Source organism: Camelina sativa, chromosome 11, assembly GCF_030686135.1.
Source record: "Camelina sativa cultivar CO46 ecotype springtype chromosome 11, ASM3068613v1".
Taxonomy (NCBI): Eukaryota; Viridiplantae; Streptophyta; class Magnoliopsida; order Brassicales; family Brassicaceae; genus Camelina; species Camelina sativa.
Genome location: NC_141890.1, coordinates 27,722,196 through 27,743,761, shown reverse-complemented (window position 1 = coordinate 27,743,761; position 21,566 = coordinate 27,722,196). Strand labels below are relative to the sequence as shown.

Here is a 21,566-nt window from a genome sequence, read left to right as displayed (position 1 = left end):
GTCGAGAATGTCTTAATCGCTGGTATAATCCTCATTGTTGTATTAATCTCTTTGGTTTCATAGATCTTTCAATTAAGTTTTCAAATCTGTGAACCTTTCTTTATCTTGTCTGTTTGTTTGAATGGCGTATTTATGTCTGTAATCTGTAAACTTGCTTCAGTTTCTGTAATATTTGGACGACTTCGTTGACTTCAATAGTTGACTTCTACAGTAGACTTCTACCGTTTAGATATTGTCGAAAAATTAAGATTATGAAGTCTACTCCTTAATCTGTGTAAAGAAGTCTCGCAATGAAGTCTGCTCGTTAATGATTTATGACGCGACGGTTTGCGTTATTAATTAATTATATGTAACTGTTCATTGCAACTGCTTCGTCTCGTATATATAACCCAAGCCCTGGGCCTTGTGATTATTTTAAAACTGCAACCAAAAAAGTTATCAGTAAATCATTTCTTTTCTCTTAAAAAATAGTACGTAGTTCATCTGCACGACAGAGAATTGGCGATTGAAAGTCTTTCAGTTTCATTGGAACGGTCAATATATATCATCACAGCCACGAGGAATTGGAGACTGTTCACGGTTGGATAATAATCGAAACGTTCTCTATATCACTTCGTTTTATTTAACTTATAAGTGTAGAATTCTATCATTCACGGTTGGGTAATTATTAGAAAGTTTCTATTGAACTTCACTTCACGCTTATAAGTGAACATGTACCATAGAAAATCGTTCATCGAAGTTAACGATGTATTAATTTGGTTGATTAGATAGATTTGCAGTTTAAAGTACGTTTCGGTTTCCCAGGAAGAAGTCTTCTTGATAAGTCTTCAGCATATCAGTACAAATATTAATTTGATTTGATGGATTTGCAGACGGTTCAGTTTCCTGTGGAGAAATCTGCCAGATAAGTCGTCAACATAATCATTAAAAGGTATAAATTGATTTGACATTAGTTGGCGGTAATATATATATATATGTTTAATTTACCGATAAGCGGGAATTGGTTTACCGATAAGCGAGATCCGGTTTTAATCGGGTTCTTTATAATTTTCCAATATTGTTTCGAATAAAATGGTTTTGGTTTTATAAAACCAGGATTATTATAATTATTATAATGTTTCTAATCCTATCTTGCTCATTTTCTTGTCAACTTTCCTCTTCCGCTTATCTATTTCGCTTATCACTAACGATTGATTTTCCCATTTATTTTTGTGTTAAACTTAAATCTCCATCTTTCAGATTGTCTTTTTGCTTACTTCGCTTAACGTTTTTGTACCATATCTCACTCTGTATTTTTCAACCTCGCCGCTTCATCTTTGCCGCAACGTCTTTGCCGCCATTTCATATTCGATTAAACCGAAGATTGACTTCTTTTTCAATTTGATTTTAGACTTCTTTTTCAATTCCATTGTAGACTAATCATATTTTTCTTCTTCTATCTTAATCTCTCGTGTTCTAATTCCCCACCAAACCTAATCTTATTTTGCAGAATGGAGGAGGTGAACAATCTAAAATTTCCTTAGAGACTTTTCACGAAGGGTGAGGAGCCGTTCCCGTGTAAAAGCATCGGCTATTACAGCAACGATACGAAGCTGTTTGATGAACTGTATGAAGCTCTCGAACCGGATGAATGGGATGAGATTCGTAACTCTCGACTGGGTGTCTTCTTACAATTCAATCGTCTCCAATTCGAATGGGCTTCCAGACTGGTTCACTATATGCTCAGCTTTCAGCTAGTCTGCAACAAAAAGTACGAGATATGGAGTCTGGTTGGGTCTAACCCATTAAGATTTTCTTTGAATGAGTTTGAAGCCATCACTGGACTTAACTGTGAAGATGTCGAGTCCTTGGAGCAACCACAGGTTGATGTTACATACGAGATGAAAGAGTTTTGGGAGAAGGTTGGAGTCAGGTTAGACATCGGTCCGAGTATTGAGCAACTCGTCGCAGCATGTAAGAACGCTTGCGACTGGGATAGAGTAGATCATATTAGGTTGGGTTATTTAGCCATCTATGCTGGGTTTATAGAAGCTAGAAAACCCTCAACGCCCACCCATCTAAATATGGCTAGGCTAGTCATGGATTTAGATGCATTTCTTGATTATCAATGGGGAAGAGTTGCTTTCAAGAACCTCATCCATTCTGTGAAGGAGAAGGACATTAACAAGAGTTACACCATAGACGGATTTGTCGAACCTCTGCATATTTGGGTATACGAATCTATGCCAGATTTTGGTAAGGAATTTGGTGACTCGTTGCCTAATAAACCAACTCCACCGTTGCTTGCTTACCGCGGTTCCCGTGGTAGAAAATATGTCAAAGAGGGCATTTTAAGACACGCATATCAGTCTATCTACTATCTTAGATTTGTCTATTAGCAACACTGTTAGTGTTAGATTTGAAAAACTATACTGTTTTATATCAATTGTAGACTCGTTTCAATCACTTCAAGACCATTGGTGGCATAAGTAGCCCTGTTTGGGAAGAGGATGAAGCAGATGACAAAATTGATAACATTTTGAAAGCATTGAATGGGGATTTTGGTCCATGGAAGTGGGGGAGAGGCTTGTGGGAGATGGATGGTATTCATGAATCCAACAATGCGAAGGTGAAGGTGGAGGAAAAGGGTGAGAAGAAGAGAGCCGGTATATTTGATGAACCAAGTGGGAAAAGGCACAGTCCAGGTACTTCAACTGCCTTGGACTTCAATATCTTGGATTCTATTAAAGATGAGCTCGGCATGTGGGGAGCAGCTACTCTTCAAGAGATTAAGGACGGATTCAGCAGTTGTTATTTGAGGTTTGACATGCTGAATGAGAATATTGAAAGCCTGGCTTCGGATCTTACCAAAATGAAGGGAGATGTAACTGATAAGTCAGATGCTGATACCAAACCAAAGGAACAGAAGGCTCATGAAGCTACTGGAAAAATGAAGTGCCTGTCACTCAAAAAACGGATATGGTTAGTTCTGAACACTTGAAAATTCCTACTACGATCCCTCACAATCACAATACCAGGTACAAGACGAAGAAAAAATAGACTTCCAGAAGTTGTCAACTTCGTAGACAAAATAATAAGTGTAGCAAGTAGACTTCATTATGTGAAGTAGATTTCTGAATCGTGTTGTCTTTGTTTGTTTTATTCGAGACTTTTAAACATATGCTGCGACTTTAATATTATTTGTTTTCATCAATGATCATGTAACTTTTAAATCGGAATTTTAGGTCACGGTACATCTTAGTCGCTCCTGAATGAGTAAGCCTCTCTCAAAATCTTCTACCTTAGACTCTCATCCTTGGGCACACAAACCAATCATGCACAAGAATAGTTCCATTAGCAGAGACCTGATAATCCGAACTTGCATCCTTAGAGGCATTTACCGGCCCCACATCACTCTTTTGAGCCAACCGAACTCTACTGAGAAGATGTGCTCTATCAGCTGTCTCCAAACCCAATGGCTCTTGTGAGATAACACATAACCTCAAAGTACTAATCTCACTCACCCAGGACTCCATAATAGGCTCCTGAGCAGAAGCCGCCCACTTCCTACTCAGAGCATCTGCATCAAAGATGGCTTTACCGGGGTGGTAAGCTATATTTAGATCATAATCCGCCACTAACTCTATCCATCGCCTCTAACTCAAACTCAGCTCAGGCTGAGTGAATATATACTTCAGGCTCTTATAATATGTGTACTGTTGTACTTTTCCGCCATAAAGATAAGACTTCTAGATCTTTAAAGCGAAAACTACACCTGTCATCTCCAAGTTATGAGTGGGATAGTTGCTCTCATGCTTCCTCAACTGCCACGAAGCATAGAAAATAATCTTCCCCTCCTGCATCATCACACACACCAAACCAACTCTGGAAGCATTTGTATACAACATAAACACATACGGCTTATCCTGCTCCGGCAATGCCAATACTGGTGTACTAGTCGACATCTGCTTCATTCTTGCGAAAGCCGTCTTGCACTCCGGTGACCACACAAAAGAAACATCCTTCCCTGTAAGCTTATCATAGGTTGCACCATATTCGCAAAACCCCTCACAAACTTCCTATACTATCTTATCAATCCAAGAAAACTCCTTATCTCGCTAGCACTACTCGGTGTAGGCCAATCCCTGATAGCCTCAATCTTCTCTAGGTAAATAGAGACTCCCTCTACAAAGAAAACCCATCTTTCTCTGTAGCTTCCTTAGAGCTCTTGGATCTCATGCTCCTTATGACTCTTGGAATACACCAAGATATCGTCAATGAAGATGATGACAAACTCATCCAGAAACTCTTATAACACACTGTTCATCAACAACATAAACGCATCTGGCGCATTAGTCAAACCAACAGGCATCACCACAAACTTATAGTGCCCATACCTCATCCTGAAAGCCATCATCCTGAAGTCCAACACGTCTATCAAAATATAATGGTAGCCCGACACCAAGTTAATTTTGGAGAACCAAGTATCAACCCTCAACTGATCCAACAACTCATCAATCCGCGGAAGAGGTTACTTCTTCTTCACAGTGACTCGGTTCAGACCCTGATAATCTATGCACAAGCGAAAACTTTCGTCCTTCTTTTTCACAAACAACACTGGTGCTCTCCATAGTGAAGTGCTAGGACGAACAAATCCCTTTTCTCCAACTGCTTCTTCGGCTCTGCCATCTCTGCTCGAGCCATCTTGTAGGGTGCCTTAGACAATGGCGTTATCCCTGGTTCCAACTCAATCGTGAAGGGATCAGACCAAGATGGTAGTAACCCCTGCAACGACTGAAACACATCCTCAAACTCCCGAACCACAGGGATCTCACCAACAGCAACCTGCCCTACAGACTCCAACATAAAAATAGTAGACAGGTACGCCTCCCGACCCTTCGTAATCATCTTCTCTGTCTGCACAGCTGAGATAACCAGACTCCTTGAAGTCGATCTCACTCCCTAATAAACCAATGTCTTCTCTCCGGGAAGCTCAAATGCAACTCTACCCCGATGATAATCTAGATGTACTCTGAACCAATGCAACCAATCCATACGCATAATTACATCATACAACTCCACTGGGGTGATAATCAGATCTGCCGACATCGACTCCCAAGCCACCTAAATATCCACACCTCATGCCCATCCATTGACCTGGATCAACCCGCCTCGAGCAACCTTAACAGCATTAAACCGCTCACCGGGATCTCCATGATTGTTGGCAGTATTAGCACACTCCAGGGTAATGAAGCAATGAGTAGCTCCAGAATCAAACAACATGGGGAACCTAAACCCGCCCACAAACAAGGTCCCTACACAAATCTCATGTGATAAGAAACCTAACATTTTACCACAAGTAACCATAAAATTTGAACTACTTAAATTAACCAAGTCGGAGTCTCAAAAGGTATACCTATGATACTCTGGCACTGGTTCCTCTCGTCTCCACGGTCGAGTACACACGTGGTGCTGCTGGCAACGACAACACCATCTTCCCAACCTGCTACACTCAAGGCTAGGCCACCTTTATAGTCATCGGATGCAGCATGGGACAATCTAACATGCTACACTCAAGGCTAGGCCAATCTAACATGCTCCGCCTCTCTACAATGGTAGCATACCGGAGTCATCGGGTGTGATGGCTGGTTGCCCCTCTTTGGACAACTCGCCACTCTGTGCTCCAAGCTACCACACCCAAAGCACCATGCGCTGCTAGAACTCGTTCCCTGCATGGTGTCAAATTTCCGCATCTGCCTTTGCGTAGGCTTGCCGCCCTTGCTAGAAACAGAATGCGGATGAGTCCGCTTTGAGTGAACTAGAGGACTCACCAGCAAGACTTGTTCTCTCAAGTCATCCTCTATCTCATATCTAGTCTCCACCAGCTCTGCTCTCGTAGCGTAACTCCTCACCATGCATCGAGTCCTTAGGTCATCGTGAAGAGCCAACAGGATTCTCCACACTTGAGCCGACTTTGGCTCCAAAGCCCGACCCGCATACACTACAACCCAACTAAACTATGCGTCTAGCTCACGTACAGTACTGTTCCCCTGAGTCAACCCCAAGAGTCGTGCCTCCTGCAAGAAATACCTTGCGTTGAACTCGCCAACAAATTCCATCCAAGTAATCTCAAGCTACATTCTCTGGGCCGTTAATAGATAGTGCGCTGCCAAGTCAATTCGGTACTGGTCGAGACACTAGAGCAACTGGTAAAAGTCGTCCATCCGCTTCCTTCACTCATCTGCCACACTCGGATCCGTACCTCTTGGGAAATATCCCGCACCCACATGCCGTAGGTGCACCATCATCTGAATATAATGTGCATCCACTACCTCAGCCCCCAACTGCACACCTGCCTGCACCCCTGGAGCATGCCCACAACCAACTGGCGACACTAAAGGAACCTGCCCGACACCCGCTGGTGGTACCACAAGAGCCTGCACACTACTCGCTAGCAACACAACTGCCGGAAGCCGCGCCAACACCTGAGCAAGCAAGTTTGCAGACGATCATCTCGACCTTGGGTATCACCAACTGCAACCCCACACTCGGGACAACACCAGCACCGACGCCGAGCCCACCATTTCCCTCGATATTATCACTAGCCAAGCCCCCAATTCCTCCAGGATGAGCCTGCGACTCTGCCACCTTCTTACTCGCCATGCTCTGGGCTATACTCTCACTGGCCTCGGGAACCTGTCCCCAACTCCGACCACGACCACTACCACGACCTCTCCCACGACTAGTAGCTCCAACACCTCTAACCATCTGCATTATCACGAACAAAAGGCTAAGCAACAAAATGAACTAAAACTACACAAGAAAGAGAACGTACCGTGGAATCACATTGAAGGCTTGAAGAGGATGTTCGAGGACCCCAAGCCACACACAATTGACTAACTCACATAATAAACCAAGCATGCAATCCAAACATCGACGCACAAAGCACACAACGGACCTTAATCTAGAACCGTAAGGGCTCTGATACCAAATTGAAACGACCGACCCGTTTTTTTAAATAATAATAATAAGAAATAACCCAAAATATTTATTTATATATCCAGAAACTCAAATCACAAAAATAAGCAGCGAAAAACACCAATAATAATAAATCAAGAATTAATCAGAATCATAAACCAAGAGCTAGCAACTTAAACCATTGTTCTAACATCAACATTCTAATTTTAGCAAACTAGCAGAAACCAAAGCATAACAACTAAGTCCCTATAACATCCACCTCTTCATTACCATGATCCCACGGTCACCACAAACACAATGAAATGCGTGAATATTACCAAAAATACCCAGTATGGCGATCGTCCAGGCATAAAGAGTCATTAAACAGAATACCCAATAACACATTCACCACACCTATACATCATCACACAAAACAAGTCATATAACCCAGTCGCTCAGATAAACTCATGGTCACGCACTCACCTTAACAAAGGTGATTCACAAAAATAACTACAACCAAAAGAGAGCCACTCCAATTTCCATGAACAACTCAACTCACTTCTACAACCAAACACAACAACAAATAACACATATAGACGATAATAACACATATATCTTTGATCAGAAAAATGACGATAATAACACATATAGAGAGGATGCGTCGACTTATGGGGATATTATGGATTTTTGGTTTATTTATAGTAAATCAAAATGTAATTAAACGAAAATCAATTAAAATTCAATCTTTTGGTTTGCTGCACACCTCACAATCATAATTTTAGAAAGCAGGTGTTACAATTAAAGACTCTGCAGCGCAATTGATAATGAATAAACCTCAACACTCGGTCTTGTGATAAAAGCAAGTCTTCATTGTTTATCAATTATCATCGCATAACGTCAAAATTAAGCCATATGCTCTTAAGTCTTTTGGTATCTAGTTTCATTGGATTAAACTATTCATCAGAACCCTTTTTAGGGTTTTATTATTTTTTTTTTCTTCGGGGATCAGTTTTTTTTTTTTTTTTTCTGCAAATCAGACTTTCATTAAATTCAAAGAGTTATTACAAAAACGTTATACATAATTACTTTAACACAATTATTACATACGCAGATGTATGCGCCATACACTATGAAAAATACAGCAGAAGGAAGATTGACGATGCTTTCCGAAGAGTACTTACTCGCTAACCGTTCATATGATCGGCTATTGTCCAACTTCATATTTGATTTTTCTCTGTTATGATTTGCATGCAACATCTTGTGGCTGAAATTTTCACAAAACCATAACTGTAAACCTGATGTGTCCAAACATAAATCTGGAATGTAGACATAATGGTACCAATGCTTCCGTACCAAAGTCTTTATGACAAATCTCGACTTTGTAATATTCTTGGACATATTCACGAATAGTTTCTCCACCATAACATCCTTTGAGAAGATCTTCTTGATAAAATACAACGAAACTCTAAAACTCACCAGGGAAGGCCACAATACTTTGTGTGATCTCATACTTCGGCCAACACCATCAATAACAACACTCAAAAAGCGATGGATTTGAATAACCATAGTCAGAAGTTTTTGACTGGGCATTTGTGAAATCATTGCCACGGGATTAAACCCAATCGTCCCCATCCCTTGAACAAACTCAATCAACAACATAACATGAACATCATCAAATCCAACACTAATTTGGGACCCTATCATGACCATAAAGTTCCATCGAAGCATTGTTAAAACATTCTTCAAAAACCATATCTGACCATTACCAGTAATACATTGCCACCTATTTGTGATCAAGCCCTCATTCAGTTTCGACAAGAGAATATAATAATAGCCTAATAGATGAGGTCCCAAACTCATCACCCAAATAATGGAATCACCATAAGTCACCCCCGGATCCCAGATCTTAATTTAATCTCTGTTTTTCACGCAATAAATATAGAAATTAGAGTGAAAAGAGCATATATGGGAGATGAAACAAAAACCATCAATCAGAGATGGGAAGAGACTGGCACAATTACTCTTGGCCTGAGGTTTGAGTAAGGTCAGAAAAACACTCTTCCAGAAGAAGAGAATGAAAACGCGAATCTGAAAATAATTCCAACCACGACAGGGACAAGACAACACAACCCTTTTCCGTCTCCAATGCAAGACTTCTGGTGAACTTTGAGTGTGATGAAACACCACACAAGTCGAGAATGGTACCAGTAAAGTTGACGAACACAGATCTGTCCACACCATCTTGCCAAAGGCATAAAGGAAGGGGAATTGGAAAACCGGATTTGCCGAAATAATCATCGAAATACTATACAGAAAGAGAAATTGAGGGATTGGAATGAAAGAAAAGGGGTCGACCGACGCCGGAGAAGCCAGCGCTGGCCGGAATCTATGGAGATTAAGAAAACGGTTTCTGTAGAGGCGTCACTTTGAGAGAGAGAGAAGCGAAAAAGAGGAAAACCCCTCTGGGATCAGTTATTACTCTTTGATTCCATTACTCTGATTGTCGAATGAGTGTAGATGAAAAATATCTTTCGAAGTTTTTTTAATTTTTCATAATATATATTACTCATTTATAATTGTATTATATAGAAAGAAAAAGGGGCATTTACAAAAACAAATTTGAAAACCAAATGGTCAATTCTTGAGTTGTACTTTGTGAATCAGCAGTAGTCATATAACCAGACCAAAATTACCGAACCAAAAATAAAAAGAACCGAACTGAACCAAAACCTACAAAATAACTGAATGGATAGTAAATTTAAAAACCAAAAAAAACGAAATCAAACAGATACCGAACCGAGTCAAATGGGTACTGAGATACCTAACATAAAGTTATAGTTATAAAATATTAATTATGTTTATATATGATATAACCCAATTACCAAAATTACAATTATAAATAAATAAATATCAAATGTTTATACCAAATAACCAAAATTTAGAATAACCAAAATTATCTAGTAGTTTTTAGATATATTTATCAAAAATCAAATCAAATTTTGTTCAAATTTAACCATTTAAAAAAAAAATTATATCCTATTTCGAATATCCAGGACCAAAACGAAATATAACAGAGCTGACCCAGAATCGGAAATATAAAATAATCGAATGGATCTATTTAGAACCGAACCAAATATCCCAAATGCCCATGCCTGTCTCGGTGGTACTCGGTTGTGTTCAAGAAAAAAATATCCGGTGCGTTTTTTTTTTTGTCAGCAATAAAATATCCAAAGCGACCAAATTTGAACCATTAAATAAAAGTAATGTTTTTTTTGGTGGCTTTAGGTTCTGTTTCTAAAACGTAATTTTCAGAAGACACTGCTTCGCTACACGAACTCCAATTTTTCCTAATCCTCGCAAACACAAATCTTAGGATCAGGTTCTGAGTTCAAAGGTAAAGCTTATCACTTTTTTTTTTCTCAAACTTCTGATAATTCCCAGTTGTTTTCGATTCTTCTCTCTCGAATTCTTTAATTGAGGACAAGTCTGAAGGAAACGGTGAGGAAGAAGACAATTTCTCACTTCAAAGAGCTTGGCTTTTGTTACTCGTTTCGCTGTTGGGTTCTTGAAAAAGTTATGCCCTTTTGTTGTTTGATTAAATGCCCCAATGAGATTATCCTGAATCTGATCTCTGTATCCCAAATAGGTTTCTGTGATTATCTTAGGAGGGCTGAACTAAATTTTCGATTTTTTTCAACTTGTTATATGCATCTCTAAAGTTTGTGTTTTTTTTTGTATGTTTTTGTAAAATTCTGCTTTGGGTTTTGGTGAATGAAGAGATATATGATGATGACATTTGCTATTTGACAGGGACCTGAAGAAAATGGCACTGTTTCCTCTTCACCATGAAGTTCCTTGTAAAGGAGAAGTATTGTTTGATTCAAATGGTTTAAGACGTTTTTCGTCTGGTGGTAGTAGTAATGTTCTTAAACATAGAACAACTGCTGAGGCAGCCACGCTTGGCAGGGATTGTAGGATGAAGAGTTGTAAAAAAACAATCCCGTATCGCTATTCACAAAGAGGGAAATTATGCTTGGTTAGGGCGTCATCAGAGAACAAGGTTACCAAAAAGAGAATTCAACTGTTGGATTCTTACTTTGGGAAACTTCGGAACGAGGATGATAAGCCTTCTATATCAGCAGGAGATGATATTGATCAGAAAGTTGAAACCAGTGCGTATAAAGAGTTGGATTCTTTGAGTGTTTATCTTGACAAACTCCAAAAAGGTATAATACCATATTCTTGAATCTTGAATCTGGTGTTCTTTTTGTTAATGCCACTTTATTTGACCCTCAGATGCAAAATCTAAAGGTTTAGTACCGTCTACATTGGAAGTAGCAAAATCAGAAGGCGGTTCAGTAGCAAGCAAATTGAGGAAGAAGACTGGTGTCGAAAGCAATAATAATCCTTTCCAGCAGCTTGATGATGATGATCAATCAGAAGATACATTGAACTTCTATGTTGTGTAAGAACTCTTAATCACTTCTTGTTCGTTTTTGATGCAATGCCACAAGGTTCTTATTGATGCTTAAAAATCTCTTTTATTGTCTCCATTAAAATTGCAGGAGCATATTAGCATCCATAAATGTTGGAGTGTGTCTGTTTGAAGCGGCAGCGCCAGTTAGGAATAACGATATGGGACTGCTATCACTCCCGTTGTTATATGGAGCAAAGATAAATGATTTAATCGTGGCTGGAGAATGGTGGAGACTGGTCACACCCATGTTTCTGGTACAAGACCAACAAATTGGGTCTGTTCTCCCATTCTTTACTGTTTTAAAAACACACTCAACCAAAACACAGCTGAGATTTTTAAATAGCCTACAATTTTATTGTCAAAACTATGAGTAGATATTGTTTTTTTTAATCATGCCGCTGCATCTTCTTTTGTAGCACATTTAGTACTCTTAATGACTTGGTTTCATGTGATTTTTCTTTTTTTTTTGTCTCTTAGTCACTTTCATTTTACATTGCAGCACTCTGGAATTGCTCATGTGGCCCTTAGCTCCTGGGCTCTGCTTACTTTTGGACCAAAAGTCTGCCGTGACTATGGGCTAATCACATTTTGTCTCATTTACATTCTCGGAGGAGTCTCTGGTAATTTCATGAGCTTTCTGCATACACCAGATCCTACAGTTGGAGGAACTGTAAGTTAACTTGTTTGTCCCATGTGATGTTACCAAATTGCACTATATGTTACTGTTCTTAATCGTATATGGGTCGGTGCAGGGACCAGCATTTGCTTTAATAGGAGCTTGGCTCGTTGACCAAAATCAGAACAAGGAGATGATCAAAAGCGATGAATATGAGGACTTGTTTCAGAAGGCCATTATTATGACAGGACTTGGTCTCATATTAAGCCATTTCGGCCCAATTGATGACTGGTAAGCTTCCAACATCCATCAGCTAGTTGTTTCTTGTTCAGAAATTTTTACGATTATATACCTAATTTAAGCAGCCTCAGTTCATTAGAAAGATTTATGATACTTCTTCACATTTGGCTTTCATCATAGTTTCGATCTTTGTTTTGATACGTAGTAGGATCATAAACAGGATTTATACAAACCAAACCACTAAACTTGTTGTTGACTCAATCGACCAAAGATTGACAACATAGACTAGACTTGATTACGAAAAGAACTAACCTAAGTAAGGTTTGTTATAGAGCTGGTGTAGCTTCAGCACACCTAGGCTAGTTACTATAGTATTGAGCGAAACTTAAACGAGAACATCTTATCAGGGATGGTGTGTTTTGCTTCTAACATATGAATCGTGACAGGACTAATCTGGGAGCACTTATAGCTGGGATTGTGTATGGATTCTTCACTTGTCCGGTGCTTCAACTTGGAAGAGGAAGTGAAAGACAAGAAGGGACTGTGACGGTTGGACCAGAGAAAGAGAAGAATGGTGATCCCTGTAAATCGTTTCTGGTTTTCACAATCTTTATCGCGGTTCTTGTGACTTCTGTGCTACTCCTTGGGGATGGACCATTGGACTTCCCAACGTACGATGATGTTGTCTATTCCCTCATTTAGTGTATCATCAAGACAGAAAGGAACTATATAAAGAGACTTGTGTGTGGTTTGGTTATGTAGTAGAAAGCTGAATGTGAGTACTGATAAGCAAATTGAGAAAATTTGTGTATTGTATTCCTCTCACCCTTTGGTTTTTTATATCTCAAGTTTTGTTGGTTTCTCTTCACCTATTTTATGCAATTATGGGCGATAGAGGACTCTAGATCTGGAGACCTTTAAATTGTGGAACGAAGTCGTCCAGGGTAACCATTTAAATAATAAACAAAAAGTACTACAAGAATGGAACGAAAAAACGAGGCTCCGGAGAACCTTCCTAAATTTTTTTCACTACTCTTTTCGTTCTCGGAGAAAAGGAAATACCTTTAGGGACAAAATCGTAATTTTCACATTACCCTAAGCATCCATATTAATTAACTTGATCACAACGGCTATAATTAGTTACTAATCAGTAATCACACAATAATTAGTTACTAATCACACAATAATTAAACCACTAAACTCAAAAGAAGAATGGAATTAGCAAAAAACCCTACCCCTAGTGTAAGTATATAAGGCAAGAGAAGCACTTTTTCTCTTCAGTTCCGATCGTTTCTCTCCTCTCAATAACAATTTCCTTCTTCGTGATCAAATACGTACGTCTTTCACTCTCACAACTTTTTGAGATTCTTTTAATTCGATCACCATGAGTATGAATCTTCTCACGGATTTAGGTAAGGATATGTGCTCGAATTTGTTTTTACTTGCGGATACTGCGGTTATGGTTCAGGAAGAAGAACAACGTCGTCGTCGTGGGGAAGAAGATAGCGACAAGAGTTTCTTCTATCGTTTCCCGAGGAAGAAAAGGTCTTTTTTGGTGAAGAGAAGATACACACAACAAAACCCTAATGGGACTTCTAGAATGTCTTCTTCTTCATCGCTCGATGTTGATCACGAGAAGAAAATTACACAAAACCCTAGTTTCTTTGATGAGCTACTACGTGCAAAGAAGGGGAAATCTAAGATCGTCTGTGAAGGTTATGACTACCGCGGAGAGACTGATGATGCGACGAGACTCTTTGAGAAGAACATGAAGAAATTGGTAAGAAACCTACGACGAAACTTGGATGATCGTGATGAGTCGTCGTCTTCTATGTCTTCATCGTTCCTGAACCTTCCTTGTTATAATTACCCTTCGTTACTACTTGGTTACAACACGGCTAAGTCTGCGAAGACAGAGACGAACGACCCTAGTTACGAACCATGCCTAAAGGAGAACACAACAAGCCGCAAGAGGCGTGCCGTGCAACAGAGGAAGAATGGTAGTTTCAAGAAAGCAAAGGTTGCTACTTTCCCAAGGAGGACGGATACAGATGCACCGGAGTGGATTTTTCAGGTGATGAGAAGAATGAGAGCTGATGCCGCAAACCCGTTGCTAATCTTTGAGAAGGTTCTAAAAGCGAGTGATGTGTAATCAGGCCAGAGTCGTCTCTTAATCCCATTCCAGCAGCTCGTCAGGAACGACTTCTTGACGCCAGGGGAGTATCGAGCAATAGATAAAGACGAATACAACGAAAACGACGATGAGAATATTGGTGTTGGAGCGATTTTTGTAAACCTAAGATGTGAAAAGTGGGGTGTGCGTTTTAAGATATGGGCGATGGAGAAAGACAGTGGACACGGGACCTTGAATTACGCTTTGAACTGGGGGTGGAACGATGTCGTCAAGGGTAACCACTTAAAAGTGGACGACAAGATCAGTCTTTGGACTTTCAGGTGTCGTGGAGTTCTCTGCTTTGCTCTTGAGACATACTAAGCTTCTTCCTTAATTTGCTATCTGATAACTTGATTGATCTTAGCTTATTTCTTCTGCACAGTCATTGAAGTTGAGATTATGGTAAGTAATAACTTCTAGGAAGTGTTAATTAGCTAGCTATATTAAGGGGTTTTATTATGGTTTTGTTCATCTCGTCTAAAATTAGTAGTAACTTGTCTATCCCTGGTGTTGTTTCAGATATTTTCTTCGGTTTGAATTGAACATTAATTTGTCATAAATATGGGTTCTTGTTTTGTCTACTTTAGTTATTACTGCACTGTTGAATACCTTTGTGATGGAAATAATCAACACAATACACAGAGCGAAACAATAAGATCATGACAAACAAGTTTAGGTTTCGTTAGAAGTATAACCTGTGTGATGGAAATGATTATTTGGACAGCTCTCAAGAAATTTTGGCAACATTTTCTATATCAGTCATTAGACTTCACAAGGAATCGCGTTCTGTACGGTGACAAATGATCTGAAGCAAAAGAAAAAAAGGAAAGACAAATATTTCATCTAAAAAACACATTCGAATGTTCATTTACTTTGAATTGAGGTTTGAATCCTCCTCTGCTTTTCTCTTAACAAAGAGTAGCTCTTCACTTGTTTACTTGCTATTCAGGTGATTCTTGAGGTTTTCTGTATAGTAGTAACTTCTTGGAAGTGTTACTCCGATCACTTGTTCACTTGTTCCTCTATTATAGTAACTTGTCTGTCCATCTCCTCTATTGTATGTCCGTCTCCTCAAAAAGATGAACAATGATCAAATGTATATTGTGTTGATGCTTACAGTCATATCTGAAGTCTAGAGAGTGAGATTTGTCTTTAAGAAGCTGCATAATCAGAGTCAGAGTTCTGTCCTTGTATGATTCAGAGTCTTCACTCCTCTTTACGGTTGATATGCAGAGTAGTAGGCCATGACAGATAGTGGATGTTCTGTAAATGTAATCGCAGCCACTCCTTTTTAGTGGAAAACATATCATACCCTGAGCAAGTAAAACATTAACATCACAATCAGACCGTGAAGCCCCCAAAAAAGGGAAGACTATATTGTCCATGTGAATTCTGCAAATTAGAGAAGTTACAGGCTGAAAACAGATCTCTAGAGGTCTCATCCTCTTCTGATAACTTAAAACTGAAAACGTTGTTGCTTCCTTCTTCTGTCTCGGAGAAGCATTTTGTCGAACGCCTTGTAGGCATCCGAGTCCAGCTTACCATCAGATGATATATTTTAGCTTTGAATCGAAGCAAAATCAACTCTAATGTTGCAATAGATTCAGTTTCACCAAATGAAACTCGGAACCCTCAACAAAACTCATTGTCACGTTCATCAAACCAAGCTCACGACACACTTACCATTGTTCAAGGTTTAGAGTACGGTAACCTCATTATTCACCTGTAGGCTGTACCAAAACAACGTCCGATTACACAAGATGCTAGAACAACGTATCAAGCTCTCATGGCTGGCGAACTCAACACAAAACTCCCTAATTGATGATCTCATGTCGATCATGGCCCCAAGACTCATAGCGTCTTCTTCACAATACTATCAATCATCATCCATCGTAATAAATCTCAATATATATATATATATAAATGAAGAGTAGACTTCGTAACAGCAAAGCCTCTGGCCTCCTCAGAGTCTTCACTCCTCTTTGCTGACTCATCCACTTGTGCCACCTCAGCATTTGCCCCTGTTTTTAGCACTCTTCTCACTTTCTTTTCTTCTTCTTCTTCCTTGAATCGTATTAGTATCCAACTCCCCTATTTATTTTGATGGGCCTACCGCCTATGTTTGATAATAATTGATGCCCTTATTTTTATGGGTCTCCGTATGTTTTTACGCCACATCTCATTTTGCATATAGGTCTAAGAACAAATTACATAAAATCAGGATAATAAATGCAACATAAATGATATTCTTAATTGCAATATAAACGACATCCTTATTTGTATTTCAATCAAAAATAAATTATTAGAAGAGACATGATTTAACTTACCTTAAAAACCATCACTGTATATACACTTTCCTATATTATTAAATGTTGAATTCCTTAATAAAAATGACATATCCCAACAACATAATAAGGAAAAAAATTATCATTGCTTTCCTTATTACTACTATTGAGACTCACGTTTAATGTGAACAAACCAAAAACGGCTCAACTAAATTAGACATAGATCTTCTATTTGGTCACCAAAGATTACATTAACTACTACCTTTATCACGATATTTTACACACCAGTATAAATAATTTTATTTGCTATCATCTCACCTCACATCTTACCACAGCAAAATTACATAGATCTTACAACAAAACCTTCTTTGTGTATTTAATGGCAGCTTCATTTGCTTTTTAGTCGATCTTCTACTTGGCTCAATTAATTAGTTTTTTTTTTTCTTTTTTCTATGTAGGTGGAATATGAAAGGAAGAACAAAACTGGAATGAACGTCAAAGTCTGTTTCTTTGTCTTTTACTCAGTGTTCGAAAAAGCTCTCTAGGCGTCTGCTTCCGCCCCGTCTAGGCGCTATGCGCTATAGCAACGCCTAGACGACCGGTTTGACCGTCTAAAATTATAGTATTATCATTTTAGTGTATTTTTAAAATTTTAATTGCACAAATTTAAAATTTATAAGGTTTATTTCTATAAACATAATTATAAATATCTAATATGTTAATTAAAATGAATTAAAATAATATTTTTATCTATTGTTTTTTTTTTTGATTTAATATTTTTATTATTCTTATACATATTTTGTATAATTATGTATATAATATCATATATATATTAGTTTATAGTGTAAACGCCTAAACCGCCTAAAATCGCCTAGATTCCGATTAGGCGTTCTAGACGCTAGGCATTGGATCAACGCATAGTTAACGCCTAGCACTTTCTTGAACATTGCTTTTACTCAATTTCATTTATTTTTTGTTTGTTTTCTTAAAATTTTGTAAGCCCAGTTAAGTCTAGCAAGTAAAATATGATCCAATAGTAGAGGAAACAATGGCCCAAACAAATGTGTTCCAACAATAATAAAAAGGTAATATTCCAATATAATAACGTTTTTAAATCTTTTTCTTGGTCAAAAAATATATACATAATTTTAAACTTAAAAACTACAATTATGTTTTAAGTAAAAAATGATTACTAGATGGACAGAAATTAGGTACAAAATTGTGTATATTATTAGTTTTTATATACATAAAATGACATAATATCATTCACTTATACACATATTATTAATTCTCATTCATGATGAGAGATATATGAATTTTTGAATATAATTAGACAACAAACTTAGACACAAATTATATTTCAATAGTATATAGATTATATTTATAAACAGTAAAATAAAAATTTGTCCTAAGGGTTCTGATCTAGTAATCTATATAATAATAACAATCTAAATAAATGTCAATAAGAGTTACAAATTTTTGTCGTACCTTTTCGTTAATTAATTTTTTTATTTATTTTGAAAAAATCATACGATTGTGTCTGTTCATTGTAAAGTTGTGTCTTTTACCATAAAAGAAAATCATATAATTGCTTCTATTCATTGTAGAGTTGTGTATTTTCAACCATATCTTATTCACAACTTTTTGTTCTAAAAGTTATGTCTTTTACCATAGAAGAAAATCATATGGTTGCTTATGTTCATTGTAAAGTTGTGTATTTTCACTATATCTTGTTCATAACTTTTAATTCTAAAAGTTATGTTAATCTTTTAGTTCAAATAACAAAATATATAGTTATGTTTATCTAAATATTTCTGTCTTTTGAACTTCATATACATATATATTATATATATATATGTGTGTCTCGTCTTAGATAACTTACAAAATCATTGTTCGCTGACACAAATTTTGTGTTTCATGCTGGATCCAAATAATATAAATTTTAATATTAAATATCCAATATTATTCTATAATCTAACTAAAGATTTTAGAAATTATTACCGTAATATAGAAATTTAATCAACTTTAATTATGCAACTTACAGTTACGTTTATTTATTGTAGCTTTTGTAAATATGTGTTTTTAAGATTGTACAATATTTTCTTTTTAAAAGTTGTGTATTTTTATTATGACTATTGGTTGATAAATTTCCACTCAAGATGTCTCATATGAGCTGATCTTTTTGTTGTCAAAAAAAAAATATTTACACTCAAGATGAAATTTATTTTATTTTATTAGAAAGTTGCATTTACTTATTATAATACTTCGTTTGATATTCTCACTTAGAATCACTTAGTCATAATATTTGCTTGTGAGTAATATGAATACGAATAATTGTTATGATGATTGTTACTCTTTACAATAATTTTTCATAAAATATCTTATACTTATAATACATCGAAATTTTTTTATAAGGTTGTCTCGATTCATTACAACTTTTCATGTAATAATATTTAGCTAAGAGTGTAGTCTTTTTGCCATATTTTTTTTTATTATAAGTTCTTTTTTTTTTTTCATTTTGATGGTCATGTTGTTTTAACCTCATAGTTATATATGTTTAATATTTATGAAATTTTAGCCCTACTTAATTTTTTTTCTTTTGAGATAATTTTTACTTTTATTATTAAACATATATTTTTCAATCTATTTTGTTACTTTCAAATGATTTTATAATATATAATTCTAAATTTGAAATTAAAATTAACTTTTCTTGAAATACTTTTCGCGCGATATCACGGGTCTAAATCCTAGTAAAATTAAAAGAAATTTTCACATATCACTCCAAAAAAACATTTTCTTTCACCAGATGACAAAGTCATATTGACTTCCCATGAAATAGCCACTAACCAAAAACTGACAAAAATGTCCTTATAAGTAGATAACAAATTTTTAGTTTAGTTAGCAAACCATTTCAATTGTTTAGTTTCTATACAACAAAAATAATTAAATACTGGGTGTAATTAATCCTTAAGAAAACTAGAAAGAGAGAGAGAAGAACACGAAGTTCATCATCTCACCAAGTAAAAATTAGGGAACTTGGGTAAGATTAATAGTTAGGCTACTTAATTCGGCGAGTTTGGGTGTGTAAAATCCCGGCGAGTTGGATGTGTACAATTCTGGTGTGTTTGGATGTTTTAGAAGATGCAGTGAGTTTGGGTGTGTATAATTCCAGCGAGAAGAAGAAGTGGAGGAAATTTTCAGTGAGTTTTGGTGTGTAGAACTCCGGTGAGAAGAAGAGGAGAAAATTTCTGATGTTTATGGGTGTGTAGAACTCTGGTGAGAAGATGATAATAAGATTTTACTACTCTACTGAAGTTCAATTCCCTAAGCACTTAAATTGTCATTGTAGTACAAAGGGTGTCAAACCAAATGGGTGAGCTATTAACCACAAAAGATGCAATCAAATCTAGCTAAGTCAAGCGAACCTTAGTTTTGATTTTCTAACAACCTAAGTGAGCAAGCAACAAAAGAAAAGGAGAACTAATAGCAAAACTAAGAAGTGACTAACAAAGCTAAGCAGTGACTAACAAAAGTAAGCAGTGACTAACAAAGCTAAGCAGTGACTAACAAAAGTAAGCAAAGCTAAGCGAAACAAGCAAAACGTAAACTGATGCAAACAGATGATAAAAGAGAGCTCGTGAGGCTGGGTATCAATGATCCATGAAGTAACTTAGTCTTAATACAAGGATTCGATAAAACTTTAAACAAAGCTATCCCTAGACGAAAGATTCAACAACAGGTCAATCCAATCTCGTGACAGAGACCCTCAAGCCAAGTTACCTCCAGACCTAAATCTCTTTAGCGAAGCATAACAAGGCAGGCATTAACAACCAATCAATCAATGTCAATAAACACCCTAGACAACTAATCTCTTAGGCTAGGCACATATATCTCTGGTATTAGCTAGATCAGACATTTCACCAAGCCCTCTCGGGTGGAAATGCCTCGGGTCAAGCTTCAGATGATCAGAAAGAAGCTAGCATGAAGAACACTAATCCAGAAGGGATCTAAAAGATTTAAACATCAAAACCCTAGAAAAGACTAAGAAAACCTCATGGATCTCACCCAACCTCAAGAACTCTAAGAACACTACTCAGAAATCATGAAGCTCAAGAACCCAAACCCAGAAAATTCAATAAGCAACATTATGAAAAGAGATTAAAGAGAGATTAACAAGATTATATAAACTAAAGCATAAAAGAGAGATGTAAAACTATAAAAACTTGAAAGATTAAAAGAGAATTCGAATTACAAAGCCTTAAACACGTTTTGTTTCTTGAGAGAAGTTCTAGAAAATGCTCAAAAGGGAGCTTCCCCAGTCTAAACAAATGAGACATGTTTATACTAAACTTGTGAAAACCCTAGTCAAAGTCAATGATTTTTAAGTCGGTTGATGCTTAGCACGATCTCGCTCTCCTCTGCTTCCAACAGCTCGATCGAGCTATGCTTTCTCCTCTTGTCCAGCTTTGGTTTCGCGTTCCACTTCAGCTCGATCGAGCTCTTCTTTGTCTCAGACAGCTCGATCGTCTTTTCTTTCAATCAGCTCGATCGAGCTCTGCCTCTTGTGTCAGTCGCTCCGCCTTGTCTTCTGCTCTGCATGCGTTAGGCTAGATTCCGCTTCAGTTGGTCATTCTGCCTTGGTTCGACTTCCTCTGCTTCACTTCGTCTTCCCAGATCGATCGAGCTCTCTTTCGCCTTGCACTCTGCTCAGCTTCGTGTTCCCAAAAGCTCTCCAAAACCTGATAACAACTCCATATGCAACAATGTATGCAATGCTAATGGAAAACTACTAAGTGAGTGAATTTATGCAAGAATGAGACGCAAATGCTACAAACACAG

The 21,566-nt window shown here is 37.4% G+C and overlaps 1 protein-coding gene and 2 pseudogenes across 7 annotated transcripts; all 3 read left to right on the top strand.

Annotated features, from left to right (window-relative positions):
• Positions 1–1,490: 1,490 nt before the first annotated feature.
• On the top strand, positions 1,491–2,980 carry LOC147934497 (uncharacterized; annotated as a pseudogene).
• Positions 2,981–10,067: 7,087 nt separating this feature from the next.
• LOC104724210 (RHOMBOID-like protein 9, chloroplastic) lies at positions 10,068–13,137 on the top strand. Of its 7 annotated transcripts, none has more exons than XM_087474731.1 (8): positions 10,068–10,131; positions 10,222–10,330; positions 10,747–11,162; positions 11,233–11,401; positions 11,502–11,667; positions 11,913–12,083; positions 12,166–12,320; positions 12,716–13,137. In XM_087474731.1, the coding sequence occupies exons 3-8, from the start codon at positions 10,760–10,762 to the stop codon at positions 12,969–12,971; spliced, it is 1,320 nt and encodes a 439-aa protein (XP_087330857.1). In that variant the 5' UTR covers positions 10,068–10,131; positions 10,222–10,330; positions 10,747–10,759; the 3' UTR covers positions 12,972–13,137. The 7 variants fall into 7 exon arrangements, 5 of the variants coding, with proteins under 5 accessions (XP_087330857.1, XP_087330855.1, XP_087330858.1 ...); XM_087474729.1 differs by having other exon boundaries at positions 11,502–11,687; positions 11,891–12,083; XR_015572130.1 differs by lacking the exon at positions 10,068–10,131 and having other exon boundaries at positions 10,191–10,330; positions 11,248–11,401; positions 11,502–11,687.
• A 516-nt stretch (positions 13,138–13,653) lies between these two features.
• On the top strand, positions 13,654–14,763 carry LOC104728312 (putative B3 domain-containing protein At5g35780; annotated as a pseudogene).
• The last annotated feature ends 6,803 nt before the right edge of the window (positions 14,764–21,566 follow it).